At 43.7% G+C, this 26,967-nt stretch overlaps 2 protein-coding genes across 11 annotated transcripts; one reads left to right on the top strand and one right to left on the bottom strand.

The window, feature by feature from the left end:
- Positions 1-1,471: 1,471 nt before the first annotated feature.
- Positions 1,472-22,519, bottom strand: tnrc6ba (trinucleotide repeat containing adaptor 6Ba). 8 transcript variants are annotated; one of them, XM_033610847.2, is made up of 22 exons: positions 22,380-22,519; positions 20,283-20,372; positions 19,198-19,219; positions 18,319-18,756; positions 15,231-18,203; positions 13,302-13,466; positions 12,856-13,052; positions 12,558-12,632; positions 12,135-12,350; positions 11,808-11,927; positions 11,464-11,589; positions 10,767-10,937; positions 10,066-10,176; positions 9,768-9,969; positions 8,375-8,542; positions 7,831-7,977; positions 7,578-7,745; positions 7,142-7,234; positions 6,013-6,216; positions 5,591-5,658; positions 4,468-4,607; positions 1,472-3,963 (listed from the first exon to the last, which is right to left on the bottom strand). In XM_033610847.2, the coding sequence occupies exons 2-22, from the start codon at positions 20,337-20,339 to the stop codon at positions 3,396-3,398; spliced, it is 6,429 nt and encodes a 2,142-aa protein (XP_033466738.2). In that variant the 5' UTR covers positions 20,340-20,372; positions 22,380-22,519; the 3' UTR covers positions 1,472-3,395. The 8 variants fall into 8 exon arrangements, with proteins under 8 accessions (XP_033466738.2, XP_033466744.2, XP_033466739.2 ...); XM_033610853.2 differs by having other exon boundaries at positions 7,578-7,721; XM_033610848.2 differs by having other exon boundaries at positions 20,283-20,369; positions 22,380-22,516.
- Positions 21,739-26,419, top strand: LOC117246859 (putative endonuclease 4). Of its 3 annotated transcripts, none has more exons than XM_033610859.2 (8): positions 21,739-21,816; positions 22,925-23,091; positions 23,620-23,829; positions 23,995-24,177; positions 25,220-25,351; positions 25,553-25,657; positions 25,806-25,935; positions 26,146-26,419. In XM_033610859.2, exons 2-8 carry the CDS (start codon positions 22,926-22,928, stop codon positions 26,204-26,206), a joined length of 987 nt encoding a protein of 328 aa, XP_033466750.1. In that variant the 5' UTR covers positions 21,739-21,816; position 22,925; the 3' UTR covers positions 26,207-26,419. The 3 variants fall into 3 exon arrangements, with proteins under 3 accessions (XP_033466750.1, XP_033466747.1, XP_033466748.1); XM_033610856.2 differs by lacking the exon at positions 21,739-21,816 and adding an exon at positions 21,916-22,055; XM_033610857.2 differs by lacking the exon at positions 21,739-21,816 and adding an exon at positions 22,371-22,511.
- The last annotated feature ends 548 nt before the right edge of the window (positions 26,420-26,967 follow it).

Here is a 26,967-nt window from a genome sequence, read left to right as displayed (position 1 = left end):
ATGGTATCTTTAAACGCCCAAAAGTTGTGTTGACTTCTGCAAGTACCTTACCAATTTACTGTAGTAGAAAAGGCGGAGTTCAGTTTACTGGGCCGGGATGGATAATTTACAGAAAAATTGAGAATACACAAATATGTTGGTGCGCATGCGCCGGATTAATTAAAGGACGTGGCAGATGTAGACCTTCAAAGGCCGCAGCCCCTTTAAACTATACAAATGTAAACTGCAGTGTATTTTTTTAGTTAGCTTTCACTTTTCTGTTATTCATATTTGCTTGGACTTTTTTAAAATTCAAAATAATGACTAATTTCCGGAGAATCCTACAACTAAGCCTATTAACAGAAATGTGTTCCTCTAGCCTGGCTTTGATTAGTCTCGCCACCAGACAATCAGAGATCTCCGCCTTTAGTTAAGCAAAGCGTCTAAAGATTGACTTGTGAGTCTAGGCTTTGATTGGACTAAGGGACTGTTCTTTACGTATCAGAGGAGAGGGGCCGGCTGGGGTTTGACTTTGTTTGTATTTTGCCTTGAATTTCCTACATGACCCTCCCTCCAAGGTTTATTTACTGCAAAACTGAGGCATACACATTTTAACTTAGGTTATGATTTTTTTTTCTGACGGATGCATTCATTGTGCATGATACATTCATTGACAGTCTGAAATGTGAAAATCAAGCAATTATTCCTGGTTTCACAGCTTCTGACTATAATAAAAGACGTATTTTTCGTTAATTTTTAAAGAAAACATGCCGTTTAACCTGCCATCAGGTTTCTGAGGGTATTAAGGATATTTAAATACAAATACAACCATTTAAAGGTGAATGTCTCTCCCCTGAACCAAAATAAAAAAACATTATTCCCTCCCCAGTGCTTGAAAAATTATTTGACATGCCTCCCTCAATTCGCACCACCCCCTCCCCTCTCATAAGTAATGGACATTCCCTGAAGTTATGGGCTTGTATTACAATTGATAAAAAATTCTTTGTTGACCGCAGCCAGTGTTTGTGAAACTGAATCACTTTTTGTCCAAAAATCACAGGGAAACATTAACTTGAGAGGTTCCTTTCTGCAGTGGAATTACTTCATTATTAATCTAAAAATACAAAGTCAAAAGAGAAAAAACAAGACAGTTGGGGGGGATGAGAAATCAGGGACTACTCCAGAATTTATGCAGCATTCACCCTCACATTAACTGTTCTAGCACTGCTAATGACAGGTGTAGGGAGATTTTGAATGCCTTGGATGCAAGAAATTTGCTGCAGTGAACACTGCTTCATTCACTGTGTATGGAACAATGCTGCATCACAAGACAGTCCTATTGACTTCACTGTCCCATGGTACATGGATAACATGAATTCAGAAGCTGGTTGGCATTTCACCTCAAACAGCAGAGGACAATGTGCTATGAATACCTGACATCCTGTCGGTCAACGACTCAATCACACACACCAAACAACAAACCACTACAGACTTCAATTCAACCTTTATTATCTTGTTCTTTTCTGCTTTAAATTAATTTCCTCTCCTTTTGTAACATCTGAAATAAATGAAAACATCCTGAACAGGAGTGATAATAAAGACTGACTTAATTTAAATTGATACATAATAACAAAAAAACAAACAGTAAAACATAACAGGTAATGTCTTTAACGTGTCTGTAAAACACTGTTCCAGCTCAGCTTGGTATGGTAGGATTTGGCATCTTTATAGAAATGCCTTCAGTTGGTTGCGTCGTCTTAAAAACATAATATTCTCTTATTGCATTTGGCAGAAAAAAAAAAAATACAAACAGGAACAAAACGCTGCTAAAAAACACAACTTAAGAGACATATGCAATAGTGCCAATGTTTTTGAACTTTTTAGCTATCACAATATCCAGACAGTCAAGCACGCAAACATGTGTACACATCCACACACGCACCCTTTCTCTCAAATGTAAGCTGTCAGATTAACATCTATTCACTTCCCTGACTGGAGCAGATAAGTGTTCAAAAGCAAGCGCACACGCACGCACGCACGCACACACACACACACACACACACACACTTCTCATGAATCTCTCATGGACAAGAAAAAAAAACAAAAAAACATTCAACATTGTAGCAATTAACACAGACACTCCCGATATCATCGTCATCATTATCTTCATCACATCCTCCTCCATTCGGTCATACTGTCATCACTCCTTTCATGCACACACAGGCAGGCAGGAGGGCACCTTGTACAGCGAGTAAATAAGTGATCATAGTCATCATTAACATCATGACAATATATAATAACCAACTTGATTTCTCGAGTAAGAAAAAATACAATAGCGAGGTCAGTGTTTGAAGGGCAAAAAAAAGGACATCTCTGAATTTTCCACAAAGTTTCACACATTTCTCTTTTCTTTTAAAACAGAAGAAAATGATAAACAACCGACGTACATCAACAAGGAGATACAATTTTGCTTGTCAAATATAAGAGCAGTGTGTAACTGATGAGAAGGTGTGAAGGCTGCTGACATGGCGGGCGGGCGGCCGCTGGTTGTTAGCCAAGGCCACTGCTGTTGTAACATTTAGTTGTCCTGTAAGGTCTGTGTAGTTGTGTTGTAGCTCTGTTTCAAAAATGGAGGGATTTGTGGAGGATGTGTCAACAACAAACCCAGAGGCATATAGTGCAAGTTTGGCTAATGTTGTTTCTGTTTGATTTTTCTTTTTTTTTTTTTTTACCCTGGGTCCCATGTTGATGGCATATTTCCACCAAGGTAGAGGTGTCGGTACCTACTAGAAACGCTCTCCTTTTCCAGATCTCAAAAGGTTGCTGATCATCCGTTTGACTCAGTAGTGTGGCGCTGTCCCAAATTTTCTACAAACTCCAGATCCTTCCCCACTCTCAAGCTTCCGAACATGAGAACTTAGAAGTACGCCAGCCAGGTCTATGAGGGCTCAGTCTGCAAGTCTGAATTTTTGAGATTCGACCATTAAATAGTAATACAAAAGAAAATAAATTGTGGCACACTAAAAACAGCAATAGCTAAACTTGTTGACATGTACGACTCTGGCTGAGCCTGTCTACAGTGCATGCCTGAGTGATCGGGTCTCTGAATGCAGATGGTGGGATTTGAAGTAAAAAGACAAAGAGCTATCCAGTTGAGTCCTAAAGAGTTTAATGGATTTCACCTTTTTCCCCGGTTCAAGTTTTACTGTTGTCTTCATTTAAAGTTAAGCGGTTTAATGTGTATGTGTGAGAATAATGTGTGCATGTAGCCTGTGTGTAGTATGAATGTTGAGTGTCTGCATGTTGGGTAACCAGTGTAGCTTTAATTCATGTCATCTCTCTACGTGTAAATAAATACAGAGTGTGACATATGTATTACAACTTGGGTGTAAAATATATGTGTGTCAGTCAGCCCCTTAGATGGAGTCAGTCCCCCCGCCCAGCAGGTCCCCTGGCAGCAGTGAGGCGGGGCTGCCCATCTGGTGACGATCCTCAAGTGCCGGGGAACCCCAGAGGCTACTGCTGGGGTACCCCGCCCCGCTCATCCCACCCATCCCCCCCCACAGGCCCTGCCTTCCGGCCCCCACACCTCCAGCCCCGCCCACCCCGGTTCCATTGCTGCTCCACTGGGTGAAGATTCCCAGCTCGGGCCCCTGGGTGGCAGACTGGTCCGATGAGCTGCCTGTGCTGTCCAGACTCTGCCACCCAGAGCTGGAAGGCCCGCCTCCTCCATTTCCTGTTCCTCCAGTTGTGGAACCTCCTTCTACTCCTCCTCCCCCGCTGCTGCCTCCTGCTCCGGCTCGCTCGCAGCTCGCTCCGCTGCCGTTGGCCCCCACTGTGGAGGATGCTGTAGGCCCGGAGCCTGTAGAGCCAGTTGTGGTTCCTCCGCTCCCTGCTCCTCCTGCCTGGGAATGTGCAATGTAGCGAGCCACATCCTCCTCGCTCACAAACTCCGCCAAGATGGTGGTGTTACCCAGAACACACCTGATACAAACATAAAGTATGTCAGTCACCCTTAAATGGTGGAAAGGTTTTAAAGTTGTTGGGGTTTTTTTAAATAATCCTTCTGAACAAACTACAATGAGCATATACAGTGGGTTTTACAATACTTTTCACTGTTAAACGGGTAATACAATACAAATGATTGATTTTATGAGGTTTACATTCTATTTTTAATAGACTAAATAGATTTAACAGTTGCCAAGATTAGAGGTGCAACGATTAATCACTTGGTTATCAACTATTACATTAATTGCCAACTACTTTGATAATCAATTCACTGCTTGGAGTCTTTTAACAGGTAATATCTCGTTTGTCTGATCCATACAAACACAGCAGTGTTAAAATGACACTGTCTGTTTCTGTAACGGATTAAACGAATGAGAAAAGTTTTAATTAGTGAGCTTTGGAAGCCACTGGTTTCAGTTTCATACAAACATGACATTGATATTATAAAGATGTCATTAAAAACAACAGATTGATCCTTACATGTGGAGTGCACTTTGGGCCTTGGCTGCCTCCTGTTTGGAGCCGTAGCGAATCAGAGCGGTGCCCTGGGTCAGGCCAAGATGAAAGGTCAGCAGAGGGCCGTGCTGCATGCAGATGGTCCTCAGAGTAGAGCCATCAATCTGCGGGAATATAAAAGATGGACCATTGTGAACTTAAATGGAACAGTGATGGGTTAAGGTATGACATTCAGACCAGTTTAGGGCTGGGCAATATGGTATAAACATTGCAATATTTTTAGGCTGTATCTCGATAAACGATATATATATATATATATATCGTGATATTTTAAAATCTTACAATTAAGTTAATTAAGTTACAATAAAGTTAAATGAAGTAGCTACTGTCATAATAAAGCTAAATAAAGTATTGTTATAATGACATTAAATAAAATACTGTTATAGTTATGTTAAAAAAAAGTACTGTAGCCACAAAGCTGAAAAAAAGTACTGTTAAAATAAAATTAAATAAAGTATTGTTGTATTAAAGTTAAATTAAGTATAGTTATAATTAAATAAATCAAAGCATTGCATTGACAACATTACATTGACAACATTTGAAACAGAAATATCTGTTTGGTGCTCCGTTGTCGCAAACTGTGACTAAATACTCGTGTCTTGGGTCCTACAGGTACAAGACACACACTTCCTCTGCTCACACTATCGTTAACCCATTAAGTTAAACTGTTACTGCAGCGCTGTTAAATGTGATGATTTATTCACTGTAAGCTGGAGATCAACTAACAGCTCTCCTGTTCATGTATTAATAATATTACCAAGTTGCAGTGGTGCTCGTGGTGGTGGTGGTTTGTGAGTCTTATGTGTGTGTCGCTGAGAGAGAGAGAGCACCACAGGATAGAGTGAGAGAACCAAAACTCTAAGGCAAGTCTCATGAGGGTGGCTTAAAAAAAACAACCTGACTATTTATACTAGATGTTCAAGATACAGTCATGTTACGTCATATTTGATATATTGCCCAGCCCTACAATAGTTACAGCTCAAAATCTTTATAAAAACATCAAAACAACCTCATTAAAAAAAATGCTGTTTTTTGCCCTCAAAGTAGCTTCAGTAGTTGTTTTTGTAAAATGCATCTGTGTGTTTACCTGTGGTGTGAGGTTGCTGAGCACCAACCAGCAGCTTTCCCGAGAGCTGCCATCACTCCAGGTCGAGGCTACAGAGAGAGCGAGCAAACAGAAAAAAAAAAAAAAAACCGTGAGTGAGAGTTTTCCACATTCCCTGTTAACACAATCCCACTCTGTTTCTTCCCCTCGGCTGCTCAAATGTAATAAATGATGAATAACTTTCCCTGCTGCTTCCAGCGAGGCTTGGCTACTCATCCAAATCAAATATAAACAGACTCCTAAGTTCAAAAGAGCACTGTGTTGTGTCTCAGCAATCGGAGCCAGTCGTTTTGTCTCCTGTGTACATTTAAATCAGCTGAATAATTCAACAAGCACTGTGCCTGGATGAAGAAATGGGACAACCTTGTAACCAACACAACATGAAAATTGCGTCAGGGCATTACCAGTGGTGCTCGAGCCGCCGCCCCAGGCCCGGCCAGCCAATCGAGGGGCTCCTCCGGACCAAGGGGAAGGCGATGGCTGCTTTTGACTGGCTAGTCCTGGAGGTGGGCGGGACAGCTGGTTCTGGCTGCTGCCGCGGTTAGCTTTCCAAGACTTGTGTCCGATGGGCTCTGGGGGCCAGCTGGTCTTGTAGTCTGTGTACTTTGCTGCAGGGTTACAGAAAAGTGAATCAGGGTCTGGAGGAGTTGTATACTGATAAACATAACACCAGTATGTAACAAAACCAGTGTTGTAATGAAGAAGAACTTTCAACAGAACAAAGAGAAGACAGACTCAAGAGTAAAAGATATTTTTTAACTAAATTTAAGACAAGGTAAGTAGTATATATGTAGTCCCGTGCTGAGGGATGTTTTATGTAGGAATATGGTTATTAGAGTGACTTTGGTTAATTTACATTTTGCCAATAGGAAAGTAAAAAGACAATGTTAGGTTCAGTGGTAGGTTTAAAGATTTGTAACATCAGAAATGTGGACTTTAACGTAGAAGAACTTGACTCATTTTGACAAAAAGAAATTTCAAGATGGATGAATTAAATTAGTTAAGATGTCTGTGGCAGTTGAGCCCTCACAAATTTGAATTTAAGACTATTTAATGACGTTTAAGGCCTAATCTGTTTTGTATATATTTATGAATTTGTATTTAAGAGACCTGCGGACACCCGGATTACAATTCTCCAGCTTGTTGAAGCACATTTTGGAGAGGATACCAAGACAGACTGATGTATGACCCAGATTACAATATGTGACGGAAAATTAGACAATCAGGGCTGCGACTAACTGTTACTTTTATTGGCAATTTATTAGTTGATTATTTTCTCTATCAACTGATTCATTGTTGGAAAAAGAATTCTCATAATAACGACTTCCAATGATTGATATTTATGTTTGAAAAATGACTTAAAATAAATAAAATAATCAGTGGACAAGTTACCCACTAATTCTCATGACAGCTGAGTAACCAGTTAATTGACCTACCATCTCAGCTCTGATCAGAAATCAAGACAAGGCTACACACCTGACCAGAATGAGGATTTGAGTGTGTGTGTGTGTGTGTGTGTGTGTGTGTGTTTACCTGAGTTGTGTGCGTTGTTGAGGGGACTGTCTGAGGCACTGTAGGGCCAGGCACCAGGTGAAGGCAGCAAGGTGTTGAGGGGAGGGGTGGAATCTGCAAACAAAGGCACCAACCAGCTGCATTTTTCATTCATTCATTTAAAAAATGGCCAACAACTATTCCAAAAAGAGGATCCATACATATTTATGGAGTCTTGTTTCTTGGCTTAAAAAAAACCCTAAAAATTTGGTTCAATCTTTATGCAAATGAACACAAGCAAAATTATGAAACCTAAAAAAAAAAAAAGACATTAACACATCACAAACACAAGCTCAAAAAACCATCTTACCTTGTGCAACATTGCAAGACATGAAACAAAGGAGGTAAACTAAGAGGTAGGTATGGTGTCCTCACACACCTTATTAATGGGCTAATAAGGCAGCTGTTGAATGCTTACCAGTATTGTCTTGTAACAACTGGTGCTCAGTATCATTGAGGTTGGGGGACACTGCATTTCCCATCATGCTTCCTGGGGTCATGTAAGGGTCAGATTCAGGGTCGACACGATCAATTCCCTTCCAGGGCACACCAGGCTGGAACTCTGAAGTAGAAAAACATGTGTGGTCTGTTAAAGACCATGTTTTGTCTTATTCACATCTTGCAGGGTCCTCTAGCTCAGGTTATCACTTTAACTATGAACTGTCACTAACCAGGGGGCCAGCTGGCCGTGGTGGGAGGCTTGGCACCCATCTTGTTGCCAGGGGTGCGATGCCAGTTGTCGCCCAGCCCGTCTCCAACCATCATGTCGTACTGAGAGTAGGGCGAGCCCCCCGGCATCTTCATGGGGGTGACAGGACCTGGAAGGTAATGATCGTGTATGTTACATAACTGAACACCAGATGGGTTCAATAACCACCCTAATAGGTGAGTTCACAGCTACTCGCATTAACACCATGTGCCTCAACGCCCCTTTATTCCATTACTTATCAAACAACATTATTATTAATAGGGGAGGGTGATATGGCCAAATATTCTATCAAGGTATATGTAATTTTATATCAAGGTAACGGTATATATCACGTGTTCTGTAAATTCAAATTAGAAATGGTTTAAAATAACTATACTGTACTTCTACACATTTGATAATAACTGTTATGTCAAATCTCCACCAATGGAGACACATTTCTACTGACCCACAGTATACACCGTCAGACTGCCCAACCCTGATTTTGAATAAATTTAAAAATATCTCACCATTTTTGTGGAATGCGTTCTCAGGTGAGGAGGTGTCTGGAGAAGAGTGTCCCTCCATCATCCATTTGAAGCGGGACTGCTGAATCCCGAGGTCCTTCATGCCCCCTGGCCCCCCCACTACAGAGCCACCCAGGTCCAAACCTGGCAGGTTCACCCCAGAACTAAACCCTGCCAATAGAAAGAGACATAAAGAACAGGAGGAAACATGAAAAGGGTTATTTCTTTAAAACATTCATTACGTTAAAAGGAAACTAAATGCTAAGTGCTAAATGAAAATAATATGGCAACTTACTTTGAATTCATCAACATAAAAGGTTAAAAAAAATAATCACAGGGCTAAACTGACTATGGCTTATGACGTGATCAAAACTAGAACTAGTGCTGCACGATTAATCTAATCGCAATGTCAGGCTGTGTGAATACATAACCACATAAAAGGCTGTGATTTGCGATTTAATGTAAATAAATGTTAACATGTGTGCCTGTGAACGTGACTACCTCTCCTGTAGTGTGTGGAGTTTGTTGACATTACGCCCACAAGCTATCCTGGTGTGTGCGCAGCACGTATGGTCAGGTGACCACCCGGCATGCAGCAGTGACCAACACAGACGCTGAAGAAGAGCATGAGCACGATCATGACCATGAACAGGCTGAGTTGGTGGCGGAAAAAACGCAACGTGTTTTACAAAGGGATACTTTGGATTCAGGTAAGACGACGTTGAACAGAAAGACGTGCTGTGTAAAAGTTTCAAAGTTAAAGTCGCCACATCCCACAGCAACACGACCAGTCTATATCAACACTTGAGACACTACAGAGAAAAGTAGGAAGAATGCATGCGAGAGAAAGCCGAGCCGAGTGATGTTAGACAATGAGACAACTGAAAGCCACCAGAGCCTCATAAAACAACATCCAAGCACAGTTACGCAAACATTTGTCAGTGTCATGGGGAAATCATGGACTCCACAACAAACTACATAATAACAAAGGAAAAATTGAGTAATTTTGCTCGCTTTCGGTCTACTTGACATGCTGCTGTGTTGTGCTATGGCGTGCTGGAATTTGTCATTTACGTTACAGCGCCTGAACGCAACACAGGCTCGCACCGCTGTAGGTAAAGTGTCGTGCTGCGCTGCTGTGTGAGCAGCATGTTTGACTGTGCTCCGTCTGTTGTTGGTCATTTACACACTGCCCATGACAATAACTATGTCATGTCAGGTCAGTGCCCCCCTGATATAATGTAGGGGAAACACTGAATCAAGCAAGAAGACTCATGATACCATTTATTTATTATATTGTAATCGCAATCGCGATATTGTCCACTCAAATCGCAACTGCACATTTTTCTCAAATCGTGCAGCACTAATCAAAACTGTTCTAAGAATGAACGCTCACCGGAATATGGTCCGAGAGTTTTCTGATGCAGGTCAGCCACAGATCCTGCCAGGCCTGGATGGGGCAGGGGATCAGCCCCAGGCAGTTTGGGACCCCCTCCGCCACCTCCACCATGGTGGGAGGGGGAGAGTTTGGAGCTGCCACCTAAACCCCCGACCTGCTGCTGCCTCTGCTGCTGGAGCACCGCCATGATTCTGGCCAGCTGAGGAGACCAAAAAAAAAAAACACGAGTCAGCAGCTGGGTCGAGATAGTGAAGACGTGACTAAGGAGTGAGTGATACTGTTTGTCTGTGCATACCTGATGAGGGTCAGGCTGCTGCCGCACGTTTGGTGTGAACTTCCTCTGGTTTTGCAGTAGCTGCTGTTGCTGCTGTTGTGGCTGCTGCTGCTGGAGCAGGAGCTGACAAGCCTGAACAAACACAGACAGAAAGAAACAGAAACAAAGGAGTGAGACGGCAACAGAGACAAAAATGCACTCTGCACTAACAATTTTCAAGCTTTGCACTGACAAACCCACAGATCAACTGAACGCTTTGTAGACTGAGTATCATTTTTTTGGCTCTCTAAATATTTGGGCAGTGAGTCAGTCTGTGGCAAAAGCTTGCTTCATAAGAATACATTTGAAACACATAAAAACTATGTCTGAAAACATTTGAATGTTTCATTTTCCAAACTACTTATTCATCTAATTGCTTGATATGATTTCAAGGATTTTGTGGGTGTTGAATATAATGTAAATGAGTCATTCTTCACCCCTCCTGACTGGTCGCTATACATGGAGGAAATGTAAAATGCAGGAAGAGTTTATGTTGTTGACATTAATTCTGTTTAATTGTGTAACTGTATAACTCTGTATACACACAATGTACATATGAAAAGTATTTAAAAATGATTTTCTTGTCCTAGATTTCCTCTGTATATTTCCAGACTCAGCAGACCTGTGATCTAACTCTGCAGTGATTTTTGTGACTTTCAGAAATGTATAGCGCTGTTTCTCACCAGCTGAAACTGGATGTGAGGTGGATAGATGCTGCTGAGCATGGCAATATGCTGGGGGGACAGCTGTGCAGGGAACACACTTCCCCCGACTCCTGCCACTCCTCCCACGCCGCCAACACCCCCCACGCTCCCGCTGGGAGGGGGCATCTGCTTCAGCACGGAGCCTGGCACCTGGAGACAGACACAACAGCAGGCAGGCACACCTGTTACCACAGAAACACCTCGGTGCTGTAACCACTAGCAACCACATTAGCTTACTGCTTCTCCCCGATTAACATTGATTCTCTTTCATGTTCTCATTAGCTGGTGTTAACAAGGGTCTCGACCAAAGTAAGCGAATGAAATTGATTCAAGACATGCGTTTCACTTTAGTATTCTTTACAAGTAAGCAAAAAAACATGATCAATGTCATCCTGGAGAGAGATTGTGCACTCTAGGGACCGCACTGACTAATGGACACAATGCACACAGGCAGCAGACCACATTTTGTCATCAAAAGCAGACCAGCTGATCGTATCAAGAAGAGCCACAGAAATTGCCCTCAGTAACTCTGCTTTTAACTGCTTACTTAGCAGCAAAAATAAACTGCTTAACACTGACAGTAAACCCACACACTTCCTGTGTCAGTGCAAAGCGTGAAACATGTAGACAGCCGGGAAGAATACTCATCACAGAGTGAAAGCAAAAGCATCGCTACCTGAGGTGACAGGAACTGATGAGGCACTTGCGCTCGTATCCCTGGGGACTGATTTATGGGTGGGACACTTGGCTGGTGTCTTGACTGAGCCATCCCTCCACCACTGCCAAAGATACTGTGACCGCCCTGTGATCGAAGATGAAAAATTAAACCTCAGAGGACTCATAACAGTGGAGAAATATACATGAAACAAAACATACAGACTACATAAAACATGACAGATTGGAGGAAGGACAATTTGGGGGTTTAACTGTATGATTACTTTTAGAAAACGCAAAATTACAAGAGCCTAATGTAAAAAAAAAAAAATGGCAGGACAGAAACAAGAGGAGCAGTTATCTTACTTGTCTAAAGGGAATAGTGTGGTTGAAGAGAGAATGGGGCTTGTAGACAGTGGGTGGTGAGTACAGAGAGCAAGGACCCTCCTCCCCAAGGCACCAATCCTGATTGGTCAAAGGCAAGGTCTGTCACAGTGACAGCCAATGGGAGACCAATTTGAGTGGTGGTGAACGGGGGGTGGGGAAGATTGAGACAGGGAGGAATGGGGCAGACCAGGAAGAAAAGGTAGAATCACAAGAGGTAATAAAGAATAGTAAGAAATGACAAAATGTTATCTAGACATGAGAAAGACATAGAAGACAAAGACTTCGACGGTGGCAGTAAGACAATACCTTATCATAGTAGGACCCAGCATCCCCAGGTGCTGCCTCTTTGGAACCAGGTGGACGATAAGCCATCCCTCCTCCTCCTCTTCCTCCCTTCCTCATGTCTCCATTATAATCGTTCATACCCATACCCATCCCCATGCCTCTTTTCTCCACATCCATCTTCTTCTCCTGGAGGGATCCTGGAGCCAGGTCAATGTTTGGACCACTTGGATCATCGTTCTGTCCAGCGGAAAAGGTCACCATTATCATCGTGATCACCACCACCATCATCGGCATCATGTAGGAAACAACTAACCTGCTAAATGCCTGTACATTTTGGCAAATAAGTGCGTGGGTACAAAACAAAGCATTTGGAAAAGAGGAGAGTTTCAACGTCGCCCTGCCACAATAACACTTAGTTAAAATGCTGAGAGATTTTTTCCTTACCAGCAGTCCCATGTTAGAGAACTGTCTGTTGATGGGGCTCATCCACGAGTCTCCTCCGCCAGGCTTCAGTGGAACCTGACAGACGAATACAAAGCCAGCGGACCATGATTTCAAAAGTTCTACAATGGTTTTAACAGTGAAATGATTATATAGACACATGCAATAACCCTGCCATACACAACCAGTGAAAACCATTTTTTCTGCCCCAGATGTCATGACTTTGTTTTTTTTTTTTTTAAATACATTTGTTTTTGCACTTCTCCTTCATCAAAATCTATTTTCCCTGTCAGTAACCAACCTTGTTGCTGGGCTTCTTCCCAGGGTGGCTCTGTCCCCAGCCCCCATTGCTTCCCTGTCCCCAAGACGAGCCGCTTCCCTGGGAGCCGGCGCTGTTCCACATGCCGCCTCCCTCCTCCTCGTCCTCCCAGCTTGAGTGGCGCGAGGCAGCCACAGAGCCCTCTTTGTCCCCCCAGCCATCTTGCATAGACTTTGAACCTGCGGGAGAAAAGAGTCATGCGTAATGCCACTATCAGACTAGGATATGTACATTTCTGTGTATTCTACTAAAGGCGTATAAGCGTGCCAATGTTCCAAATACAATACATCAAATGTCTAACCCAGCACAACCAATGCAATCCTCAAAATCAAGTTATATGGATATCCCACAGATAGTACAGCTGTGATTCAAATATGTCTCAGCTGGTTACATCACATATGCTTTAGTTTTGATGAGATTTTCCTCACTAGATTTGATGGGGTTGGGAGAAGGGTTTCCCCAGCCCGTTGTCTTCCCTCCAGCATCGTCAGGGTCTCCCCAGCCTGTAGGGGCATCAGTGGGCTTTCCCCAAGCTGCCGTGCCATTGTCTACTGTAGGACTAGTTGGAGAAGTACCACCCCAACCCGAAGGACCTGCAGACACACATGGACAACACAGGCTTGAGATGAAGCAACCTGAAAGAGAGCCCTTGAGTAAGGGCACAATTATTTCTCTCAATTCAATGTCTAGACTCTGCTCATGCAGACAACATGCAGACAAGCAGTCAATAAGTTCTGTTCGTGTGGTCACCTGAGAAGCTGTGCATGTTAACAGAAGTTAGAAATTGTGCAGAGTTTTAAAAGTGAAATACAGAAGAGCTATAGCAACTCTCTTCCTCACATATATATTTTTTTGATGAGTTATTGACTTGATGTGGTCTAGCACACTGATCCAGACTCAGAGCATCTTCTCCACAGTCACAGTATTACCCAGAGAATATTTACTGACAGTAAATGTGTTTTTTCCTTAGCTGTGCTCAGTTGGAACACCCACTGAAGCTAAACTGCCATGGCTGACTACTGTTAATGTGGTTTTGAAATGAAACTGCCAAGATAGCAGACAGGTGGCTGGCTGAAAAACAACATCATCTCTCATGACTCAGTTGTCATTCTGATATGCTAACTTACATACCAACCAATAAACAACGGATCAACCTTTCCTGTAAAAGGCAACTGTTGTAGTAAAGCATTTTTCTGAGTCGTTATCTTCTCGGTGATTTCCACACAGACATATTAAACATCTTAAGCTGTCAAACTGCCACAGCTGACTCACGAACAAACTTGCACAAAGCCTGCATTTACAAATGCACATATTTTGTAAATAAAATTTATGTGAAATGTTGTCAGAAGATTTTACTAACTCCTACGCCCTGGCCAAACTGCCTCTGTGAGCAGCACATGACTGCTGAAATGCTGCGACTCACACGCGTGTGGTGTTCACACAGACAGTGTTGTTGCTGCATCGCCTGCTGCTATGACTACTGTATTTACGCAATTTAACTTAGCTGTGCAAGCTACTGAATTGTCAACAAGACTGTACTGCAAATGTTCCCTAACAAAAAGCCTTGTATTGACAAATGAAGGGATTTAGTCCACAGAAACGTTGTCGGAGCACTTCTATTTTGAAACAGAAATAGCAAGTGTTTGAGTTAAACATAAACATATTTTTTTTCTTGTCTGTGAGAGATAAAGATATTGAAACTTGTGAAATGTGGTACGATGTCAATATGATTATCAAAAGTCCATTTTAACGGTCTATTGTGCTTAAAACCACTTACGTCATGTGGAAAAATAGGTAGGACTCCTATTCTCTACATGTTCCACAGCTGTGCAGCAGCTAACCCTACCTGAGCATCACTGCTCACGTGGGCAGTGTGGCCCCAGTGCTTCTGATTACTATTACTTAATGGGAGATTGTTTTCTTATTTAAGGAATCTGGTTCCTTAGCATTGTGCAAGTTAGCAATACTTTTCAACTTCCCCCCAGCAAAATTACCACATGACAAACTGTGGTTCTAAACCTTGTGCTCTATGTGAACGCGACTGTAGACTTTGTATTTGATATCAGTGTTTACTTGAGCTTTGTGACTGATTTGCCTGATGATAGTTTTAACACACAACAGTATCTTATAATAAAAGTCAAAGGTTTAAATATTTCAGTTTTTCTGAAAACAAGTAAAAAAATACTCAATAATCTTTACTAAAATTACTAAACTGAAGTTACTACTAAATTTACTAAAATTTAAAAAAAAATCTCACTTAATTCTAGCAACGAATGAATTATGGCTGTTTTTTTTTTCTTCATGACAATTTCAAAATCAAAATAATATTTTTAAATTCATAGTTTGAGGTGTCTTACTAATAGCTGAAGTTTTTCCAGGTCCATGGCCAGTGTTAAAGTCTCTGTTACCTCCGAGCCCTGCAGCCTGCCTGCTAGGCTGCTGCTGTATTGGAGGTGCCGGCTGCTGCTGCTGCTGCTGCTGCTGCTGCTGCTGCTGTTGCTGTTGCGCCTGAGTCTGGGCCGGAGGCTGCTGGCCAGCAGGGGCGCTGTTTTTATCCCACAGGTTGACCGGCTTGTAGTTGTAATGGGTTGGGTCTCCCCATGCTGATGTTCCATCATCTATCTCGTTCTTCCTGCTGATAGACTGTGGCGAGGGCTCTTCCCAGCCACTTGGTTCAGATCCACTTCCACATCCTACAGAGCCACCAGGGATGGGCCCCGAGGTCCAGCCTGAGCTTTGGTTCTGATTCTGGGCTTGAGGTTTCCTCCCCCCGCCCCCTTGCATAGCCCCTTGGTCCAATGCTTGCTGTCGCTGTGGATGCTGATTGCGGGGCTGTGATTGTTGCTGTTGCAGTTGTGCCTGCGGGCCTGTGATGGAGCCCGACTGGCTGTTTGGCATCTGGTGCATTTTGTTTCCTCCACTCCAACTTTGATGGGGTTTGGACCCCATGCCCCCAACAACACCCATCCCCCCTCCTCCACTGCCTCCTCCCCCTGTGCCCCCTGCTCCCCAGGTTCTGCGGGGAGCACCATCATCCCAGCTCCCCCAACCACCCACACCTGAATCCCCACCTGAGTTTCCTCCTCCGTTCTTCCTCTCATCCTCCCATCCCCCTCCTCCACTATTTGATTTGGACTGTTGCTCTCCCCAGTCCCTACCTGCCCCAACCTTCTGTCCTGATCCCCACCCACCTCCTCCTCCATTTCCTCCCATTTCTTTCCATCCCCCTGTCCCTTTCTCCTCCTGATTTCCTCCCCAGCCTCCACTCGCTAGGTCGTTCTGTTGCCCATGATCACCCCATCCTCCACCATTTCCTCCTCTACTACTGTCTCTCCATTCCTCAGTCCCCCAACCCTTGGCCTGCTGGCCGTCCCCAACACCCATTCCTCCTCCACCCCAGCCTGTAGCCTTCCCCTGCTGGCTATGTCCTGGCATTACCCCTGACCCCATACCAGGTCCCGTTGTGGTCACTGGCCCAGATTGTGAGACGCCAAGATTTCTCATGTTGGGGCCTGAAGGTGGTGGGGCTCTCCCAGATAGAGAGGCCCCACTACTGCTACTGTTGCTGCTGCTCTCCCAGCCCTCTCCGGAGGACCCAGCAGATGGAACCAGGGACGGATTGACCCCTGGACCCAAAGAATCATTGATTAGAGTCCGAGGTCCACCAGAATACTGAGAACCACCACCAAGAGAAGCTGGGTGTTTTGATGTAGCTGATGATGATCCACCTTTACTCTGTCCTCCATGTTCTTCAAAGTCCCAGGACGTGTTTTGTCGGATTTGTGTTTGGCCCCAGCCTGTGTTGGACAGGACCCGAGGGTCCAGATCAGACCGGCTGAGCAGGTTCTGTAAGGCAACTTCAGCATTAGGTGAAGGGCGGCGAGGACGACTGTGACTGCTGTTTCTGGAATTTCCACCACTGGATGAAGATCCTCCCTGTGCTCCCTGCCCGTCTACTCCCACACCCCATTCCCCTGTTTCATTCTCTCCCTTCTGATTGTCCCAAGCTCTGGTCATAGTGGTGGCTGTTGATGAAGAGGTGGAAGTGGCAGGGGGGTTGCCAGCTGTGCTGCCCCCACTACTGCTGCTGTTACTGCTGCAGGCTCCACCCATACCCTCACCTCCTGGATTAGCACCACCAATACCAGTGGAGCTACCACCCCAATCACCACCAGAAACTCCTCTCTCCCCTCCTACTCCTGATGACCCCCACCCTCCCTGAGATACCCCGGAGGTTTGACTACCGTTTCCTGCAGTTCCAGAACTGCCCCAAGCATTAACCCCACTAGTGGAACTCGGATACCCCCAACCCGATGTCCCATTATCCCCTTCAGCAGCTCCAAATCCACCTGTGCCACCTCCTCCACCCTCCCATCCATCAGTCCTTGAGGCTCCTGTTTTGGAGTTAGCTGCAGGGAAAGAAGACTGGCCTCTCCATGAGGAGACAAGGCTGTGGTCTCCCACACTCATCTCACCTCCTCCCACACCACGGTCCATTCCTCCCCCAATCCCTTCTCCCCCTGCTATTTTTGGTCCCGCTGATTCGCTGTCCCACTTCCCCCCTCCCATCTCTCTGTCTCTGGATTGCATTTGGTGAAGTTGCCGCTGATGGGTACTTGATTGATTCACAGATAAAGATGGGTGACCCCCCAGCACCCCGACTGCCCCGCCTCCCAGCCCAAGGCCCAGGGAAGCAGAGTTGTTGGCAGACAAAGACCCTCCAGGGCCCTGGTGATGGAAGGAAGACGGACCTCCTTCTACTGCAGCAGTGGGCCCATCCTGCTGCACCAGGGCAGGCCAGGCCGAAGGGTTGGCATTTGGATTGAAGTTGGCACCTGGAATCCCACTGCTGCCGTCAACGGGGCCACTGGCATCATGGCTCCCTGGCACAGTGGAGGCTTTGGAAAGTGAGGAGGGCTGTTGTAGCAGAGGCCCAGCTGCAGCTACTGCATTCCCTCCTCCAAGATGACCCTGGGAGGCAGTCATCCCCCACGCCACACCATTGGACGACTGCATACATTCATTGGGCAAAGAGAACGAGGAAGTGGGTGAGGATTGGTTGCCAGAGGCACTGATGCTGTTCACAGGCATTCCGTTGTTGCTGCTGCCTCCTCCAGCGGTGGTGAAAGAAGCTCCTCCCCCATCACTGCCAGCGATGCTAGGCCACTCCTCCAGGTCGTTGCCATCGACAATCACCTTCTCCCTGCCCTGAGAGGAGGCCTGGCTGCCTGAGCTCGCCCCCCACATGGAATTTGCATAATTAGAAGTAGTAGTAGAAGCAGCAACTGATGATGAGGTGAGGGCCAATGAGGAGGCAGCTGCACCAGAATCTGAAAAAGCGAATCCCACAAAAGAGACTTAGGGGTCAAAAGGAAATTATCGAAATAATCTTTGCGTAGAATTCAATCAATTTTAAATGTGACCTACAGCATTATTAACACCTACCTGAGACAGCAGCCATGTTTGCATTGGGGCCATCCCCTCCTCCTCCTCCTCCCAGCAGCATGGAGGACAGTGGCGGCTGACCCCTCTTCAGTAGCACTTTATGGTCCTGCTGGCAGCGGAATCGCGGCGGCACTTCTCTCGGCATGTAGCGCGGTTGCTGCTGAGGCGCCTGGGCTCCGCCTCCGCTACTTGTACTGCCGTTTCCGGCAGCACTGGAGCCGCCAGCGGTGGAGGAAGAAATGGTGGTGGAGGTGGGCTGTCCGTTAGCCACCGCCAGGCGCTTGGCATTGTTGCCGCCCTGTGACGGGGTGGCAGCACTGCCAGGGCCCAAGGTGGCTGGGGATGGGGAGGCAGAGGGGGTGGGTCCAGGGCTGGGGGAGGCAGAGCTGCTCTGAGTGGCAGGAGACTGGGCAGATGCCGGCTTGGTCAAGTCTGGCACTGCAGGAAGGGCAGGGCAGAGAGAGAAACGGAGGAGATGAAAAGTGTTATATAAGAGAGAAATCTGTACAAAAGAAAATCTGTAAATGTGAGCACTAACCATATATTTGTATGAAACAGATTAGGAAATGGAAGATGCTACATAGAATTCCCTAATGCAGATTATTTTGGGTTCATGAGTGTTGCTTTCAGCTTATTTCCCCCCCCAAAACTACAACATCAAAGTGTTGCAAAGGCCAATTAAGAAAAGCCATAAAGTGTTATGCCAGAAATGTAAAATCCAATAACTTCAATTTACATACTATCATAATCCATTTGGACAAAAATACTCAATAAAACTGAAAATAAAAAAATCAAATGTCAAAAAAGAGATAAGATAAGCAAATGCATGACATCCACAGTATATCTTAACATACATACATACATCACTGTGCTGCTCACCTTTGTTTTTTTGTTCTGTGACCTAAAATGATGAGGAAAAAAACACATTAGTTACTGAATCATTCTTTCAAAGAGGACACAAGTGTCAAACATCAGTAAAACATGTGCTGGGCTAAGATGAAAAATAAGTATAAGACAAGACATAAGGGTTCACAAGAATGAAATCTGTGTTTGTGGTTTCATCTGAGTCTAGGGGCGCCAGGATAATAAATAGATCATGTTGTTGAGACTTGTCAGGTTTTAAACAGTATTCTCATAACACTGACAGATGTTATCCAAACACTGATTACAATTGTCACGGTTTGGTCTTCTTTTCGTGTTATTTTAAATTGTCAAAACAGTGCAACCTAAAACACTTCCTGGGGTTAATTGCATTTTTCAGATTTGTGCTTAATGCAATGACCTGTTTCCAAAGAGGATTTACTTTATCCACATGTTAAAAGAAACGTAAGTCCCTTTTAGAATAATAAAGCTCCATTTTAAAATGACATAGCTCTACCTTCCCAAATAATAAAACTATTTGAGGTGAACAATTGACAGCATCATATAATGTATAACAATATGACTATGTACTCATATTGTCATAAACCAACATATGATAGGATATAGATGGGAATTAAATCTATACTCTTACCAAATGGTGGCTTGAGAATGACAAAATTAATTGCAACAAGCTCAACAGTTCAACAACAATTCATTCATTCTGTGCCACCAAATAAATCAGCTACTGTCAACAATTGTAAGTGCTGTTGGTACGTGTGCCTCCAGCAGGTGCAAGTTAGTTGAGACCCTTAAAAATTCTCATTTACACATCCAGGTTTATCTATGCATATGTTCTATTGGAGTGGGACTATTGTGGAAGTCCTTTCAATACAACCTTGAAGTTAGAATATATAAATGCAGTATCATCCTAACTCAGTTCCAAGATTTTCGCATCTAATCATAAACTGTAAGTCCAACAATATACTCTCAAAATAATATAAAATGATCTGTTCTCAAACTGCTGTTGAGCAAGGCAATGGAGTGTTTTTCAGTGGTGTTAAACCTAGATAGGGGAGCTTGCAAGTCATTTTAAACATGCTCACCTTCTGAGAGGCTTCCCTTTTCCTTTTTTCGTCTTTTTTCCTTTTCTTGTCTTCCATGAACTACTGCTCCTGTCCCAATACTCCTTTCTTCTAGAGAAAAAAACAAGAGGGGTATTCCAAAATGCGGCCACTCATTCACCATTTTAAAATCACTGATTGCTTTTTGGTATAGCCAGTGGCTTTTAACCATAGAGTAAACCACTGCTCAAAACACACAGACCAACAATTAATGATGACTGAAGCAAGAATCAAAGGATAAAAGACATTATAACAGTCGCACTGTGGATGGAGGCTCGTGGCCACGTGAGCCTTCATCCATGTGTGTAAGCGACAATGGACTGCATGCTCAATTGGAGGAATCAGCAGCCATCAGGTGCTTGAGCTAAGAATAATGCTGGACATGTGGGCAACAAACACAGTAATTATCCCTATCATACGCATACATCACTCCGTAAGCTGATCACACTGGTAGGTCCAACCAATTTAGATGGTGTTGGGGGTTGATTAAGTCAGCCAACAACTCATCTTGTCAGCAGACCGAGTGAGTCTGAATGTGGCTTTAGAAGCAATAACAAGTGGTCGACTAAAGATCTGAGACCCATGCTTATGCTTTAAGTGTTTCTAAGATGGAGTGTGAGCAAATACTTCAGATTAGGCTCTTTAACAGCTGTGAGACAAGAAGCATGTGCAACACAAGAACACCAAATTATGCACTGTCATTTTAAATTCCCAATATAACAATGTAAAGCAGGCTGCCAATGTGATGGACAAATCTTTCTGAGTGGATACCTCAATACTGATAAATACTGAAAAATTCTAGAACGACTATAGCGTTAGATGATGATGCTTTATACGATATTCATATACAAGATTTTTTTTCCCAAAGAAAACTATAAATAATGTAGCAATATGATAGCCCAACAGGTTAAAGCATTCACTGTAAGTCAAACTTGGCTTTACAGTCTAATAGGCTTAGAAAATATTGTCACTCTACTGTATTGTAGCAGAGAAACCACCCATTTAATTTACCAGTAACGTTACATTCGAATATGACAATAACCAAAACCCCACAGGATATCTAGGCTCGTGTTATCATGTTGAAAATCGTCTGTTCATTAACTTAGAAGAGAACAGATGGTTCAAATGCATGAACTTACTTAAGTGCTACGCCCTGACGGTGTCTGATTTTAGTTGGTTTCGTTTTTGCATAGTGCCACAACACTTCCAGCTGACGGGATTCACATACGAAGAACCTGACATCCTCCCTGAAGCATTTCTGACCTCAGGCCTGGCGGATCAGAAAGCCCGACCTGAGTAATGTGTTATTACGAGCTGTCAAATCTGCATTCAGCTCTGCCAAGCCACCCTCTAAGTCACTGATGTAAACTACACCAGCAAATGTTACCGTACCTGTTGTCCTGTCAACGTTATCACAAGCTCATCCGCATTTAGCTAGCTAACACTATAGCATTAGAAGAGCTGAGCTTTCTCGTGCTAAAACTGGGAAAAACGTTCACAAAAATCGAAGACACAGGTGATTAAACACGCTTAACGTCAATAAACGGTTTAGCGTTGAGGTTAACAGCCACCCACCTTCATCCCTGTAACTACTTGGAAGTTTACAGAGGCGACAAGTTTAACAGCAGCTGCTGGTAAAATATTTCGTCGACGGCTAACATTAAGGAGTGGTTTCTGCCCTTACTTGTAAAATACGCAGACACAGATCAGCGCGCACATTAACAAATTATCGAGCTCAACCAGCTGTCAACCAACGTAAGTAAATGTTAGGCAACTACTCTGTTCTGTGTACACAACGGTCATTAACAGCAAATACACCGAGCCTTGAGCCATATATCCTCCTCTGCTAATGCACAACCACAGATACAGCGACACCAGTGCTAATGCTAGCGAACGTTAGCTAAGTTACCGACTGACAGAAGCTACAAGTAGCCGAGCTAACGGCGTTAGCTTGGCTGGAAAACGCACTGACGTGACATTTCATTAGCAAATATATTGCAGTCATTTTGCATGCATACAAATTATGAACTGTTAAAAGGCTGAGACATATTACGCACACCTCAAGCGAACGTTACTCACCTCTGGAATCACATATGAAGAAAAGCTAGCGTGCTAGCTAGCTTAGCTAAAGTGCTTCAGTGCGATTTTTTTTTAGCTTTTTGAGGCATTCGTCGAGGCTACAAGAACAGCGACGCCTGAGCGGACAGTCAAGTAAGTGGCAGATGATGAAAACACACGCGTAACAAGCTACTGGTTCGTAAATAAGTACTAACGTTGTAATAGTGTAAACCCTAATGTGCAGAAGAATTTAAATTTCAAAGCGCTGTGGAGTCAGTCGGTTGACGGGCGGCCATTTTGCTGCTCAGCATGAAGCGTCTCCAATGGCCAGCCTGTGGCAGCTGCGTGGAAGCCCTCTGAGTGGCTGGCTGCTGCCGGGAGGGATGCATAAAAGACGCATTTGACCTTCATAAACTTTTGACAAGTCAAACTTAGCACCACTGTTTGTGCTTCGGAGGTGCATAGCCCTCCCAAAAGCACATTTCTAATTAGCCACTAAAGCCATAAACAATCTTTTGCATATATTTGCATATTTATAGCTGCGGTTTCACACTTTCTCTTGATAGCATGGCTCCAAAAAAGAGAGGCGCAAGGAAGAGGAAAACAGAGGATGATTTGGGAGGTGAAAAGGAGGCAGAGGCTAATGAAGAGAAGGAGACTGAGGAGAGAGGAGGCCTGCGCAGAAAGGACCGTGGGAATAAGAAATACATTGGAGCTCATGTTGGCATTCAAGGTACTGCATAATGTCTTCCTGTCAGAGTTGTCAGAGTCTCCTCAAGTCATTAAAACTAGAGGTGTACATGACTTGAAGTTGAGTCACAGATTTTGTCTGACTTTAGATCTGGACTTGGACTTAAACCCCAGAAAGTTGTGACATTACTTTGACTTGGAGCCTTCTCACTTGGAAATACTTGATACCTTCCCATAAGCCAATTTGGAAAGAGGAATTATTGACATTTTTCCAATCTGACATGAGTTAAATCCAACAAGACAGAGTAGAAACTTACAAAATTCACTCTGATCTGGTTCTGATTAATAGTGCTATATGAAAGTGCATTGTCAGCACTACTTTTTTACTGATTAAGTTTAGTCACACTTGTTACAGCAAACTTGTTTTTACCAGTAAAGTAAAAACTTGCCTGTCTTGACTTATGACTCTACCCACAAATACTTAAAACTGACTTGTGACTTGCAAAACAATGACTTGATCCCACCTCTGAAAAACACACATGCACTTTCATTTCTTTTGCTTCCTCCCCAGGTGGGATATGGAAAGCAGTGGAGTCCTGCACAGAGATGGGTGGCAGCAGCTTTGCCCTGTTTCTGGGCTCCCAGCGCTCATGGAAGAGGCCCGCACTGGACCAGAAAGCTGCAGCAAAGTTTCAGGAGCAGTGTTCCATACAGGGGTACAACCCTGCTCACATCCTGCCTCATGGGTCCTACCTGATGAACTGTGGATCTCCTAAAGAAGGTTTGTCAGACACTGATGGATGTATCCTGCAGATTATGTCCTTGACTTTTCTCCCTTTCTCTTTCACTCTCACATTTGTTTTGCATTAGCTATGTCATCTTTTCAACTGTGTCACATCTTCTCTTCTGACAACCGCCTCTGGTTTGTGTACCATGTTGCACCCAGATGTGTTTGAGAAGAGCCAGGCCCTGCTGGTGGATGAGCTCAGCCGCTGTAGCCTCCTGGGCCTCAACCTTTACAACTTCCACCCTGGCTCCTCCCTGGGCTCCATCACCACAGAAGAGTGTGTGGAGAAGATAGCAGGAGCTATTAACCACGCTCACCAGCAAACACCTGCTGTGGTCACAGGTACAGGATGTGGACAAAATAACAAAAACACCCATTGCTGTGCAGTAGCCCCACAGCAAATATGATGAGTTGAGTAAGTGTTGAGACTGTCAGCGGTAATGATATGACTCAAGGGTTATTTATATGGTGTATTAATGTTGTTTAAATACACTTGGTTATTTGATAATGAGGGTCAACCTGCGACCGCTGTAACTCTTTCACTGATGCAATTTTTTGTGATATTTTTGATACTTTTCCCTTTCACTTTTACATCTTTTTTGCTGTGTTTGTGGCTGTTGCATCTGCATTTATGGAGGGACCACTGCAAAACATAATTAGAAAGGCAGCTACTCCAGCATGTCATATTCAGATGACTAAGCAGTGTGTCTATCCGCTTTAACAAAGGTCTTTGTTTCCAAGAAAGAGAGGAACTTAGAGATAAAATGGGGCCAGATAGTTTTTGGTGCTGGTGCACCAGCTGCAAAGAGTGCAAAATTATGTCAAGTAGCAAGGGAAATAAGTGTCAGATAACCACAACTGCATATGCAAAACACAGGAAAACAGCTTAGGCAAAGACAAACAGTGAAGAACCTCACCAACATCTTACAAGCCTCACTCACCCACTGACACTTAAGGTTGTATTTGCTCTATAACAATATAAAATAAAGCCTCAGCAATCACAGTGATTTTAATCCATACCTCCGTCATCATCTCTTACAGAATCATTTGACCTCAGACTGACTTCTGTGTTAATGCATAACTTTGAATTTGAGGAACTGACTACAGGCTTGACACTGGTGTTGCATTAATTGTGATTCATGCCAATGACCACAGTCCTTTTGACTCACATACCCCAAATACCGCTGGTGTGATGAGAATACGCTGCAGAGGAATGCCTGCAGACACACTGAAGCAGGAGCAGAAGCTGCCTCAGGCTGGGCTTCAGGAATGAACAAAAGCAGCCTGGATGTGTATCAGGTTGTTGAGGAAAACACTGGAGTTGAATGGGTGTGTGGGACTGATGGTGCCTTCTTTGCTTTTGCCCTGCTCTCCATGTGGTCAGTGTTGGAGAACATGAGCGGACAGGGCAGTACAATAGGCGGTAAGTTCTCTGAGCTGAAGAGCATCATAGACAAAGTGAGAGACCAGACCAGAGTTGGAGTGTGTCTGGACACCTGCCACGCCTTCGCAGCAGGTGAGTGGAACCCGAAATGAATCATTTTGTCCCACAAAAGGGACGACAGGTAACCTTTAATTCGTAGTTTGCTCAAACTCCATGATATAAATCTAAAATCTGCTTGATATCTGAAGAAGAAGAAGCCCTAGAATATAAAAACTGCCATTAGGGCTACAAGTGTTTGCTTTCCTGTTGAGGTGTTGTGTCTCATCTTGGTAGGATATGACGTGGCTGCAGAGGGAGGAGTGAAGGCCATGCTTGATCAGTTTGATCAGGAAGTGGGGCTCCACTATCTTAAAGCTATCCATCTCAATGACTCCAAAGGTAACGTAAGGACTTTCATGCAAAAATATCATAAACACATATTGGATAGAGGAGTTCATTGGGTCATATGAACCTTGTGACTTTTATAAATTCAACTTTGTGATGTCTCACTGACATTTCTATCTTTTCTTGTTTTCTTTTGTCGCAGGTAAACTAGGCTGCAACCTCGATCGCCACGAAGACATCGGTAAAGGTCACATCGGAATCTCTGCTTTCCAAGATATTGTCAATGAGCCCAGACTGGACAACATCCCTCTGATACTGGAGACACCTGGACGGTGAGATAACTGCAGAGGGGTCTGTCTGTGAACAATGGATAGAGATGGTCTTTATACTGGACAACATGTCTTTATTAATGTACAAAATGGGATTAGAACAAAATGGGAGAAGAGTGCACAGTCTGTTCTGATGGAGTTTTTTATGGATGCTATTATGAGGCACTAGCTCAGGTGCAGTTTTAACGTGACTATTATGTCCTTTCCCCACAGGCCAGGATTTGAGTATGCTGAGCAGATTGAACTTCTCTACTCCCTATGTGAGAAAAAATAGTAAGCACCATTACTGTTGAATTGGCTTTGCTAAACTGAGCCCTGCAAGGCCACAGCTCACACGTCTGTTAAGAGAATTTTGTTTGTCAAGGACCAAGGTGGATGGGTGGGGAAGCCCGTTCTCTTAAAACCCACTCACAATTTGTCTGTTTGTTAATTTTCATGTGAACAGTTCCGAACACAAGTTAAATAAATGTGTTGTTGCAAGTTTTTATCAGACTTGTGAGGAGTCGTCTTGTTCACATTGAACCATTAGAGGGCAGCAAGAACACACAAATACAGAACAAACCTCATTTCAAATTCCTAATGAGATGCCATGATGTTGCAGGCAGAGATGGAAAACTATAAAAATCCAACTTGTATGCGCATTTGGCAGTCACATTTTTAATGGTGCAGTTTCCCTTTGTAGGACCTAATATTGTTACTAGTGACTTTATTTTGCTTATCTGATCACAAGCCACTACTCGCAGATGGCCTTTTGTTGCTCATGATGTAGATTTATAGCACACATGACAATAGGTAAGATCAAGGTAATGTGATTTATTTGAAGCTGATGCCTTTAACAGTAAAAGCATAAATTATATTTTTCTGAATGAAATCACATCACTTTGCAAGGGAAGTTTCAAGGATTTTGATTATTACTTGTTCCCATGAGGAACATTTGTAGAGTTAAAAAAGAAAACCAGACACAAGGGAACAAGCATGAGGGTAGTATCCACTGGAAAGGATGTATTTCTAGTGTATAAAATCATCAAAGACAAT

This window comes from Epinephelus lanceolatus, chromosome 21, assembly GCF_041903045.1.
Source record: "Epinephelus lanceolatus isolate andai-2023 chromosome 21, ASM4190304v1, whole genome shotgun sequence".
In the NCBI taxonomy this organism is placed as follows: domain Eukaryota; kingdom Metazoa; phylum Chordata; class Actinopteri; order Perciformes; family Serranidae; genus Epinephelus; species Epinephelus lanceolatus.
This window is presented reverse-complemented; position numbering and strand designations above follow the sequence as displayed.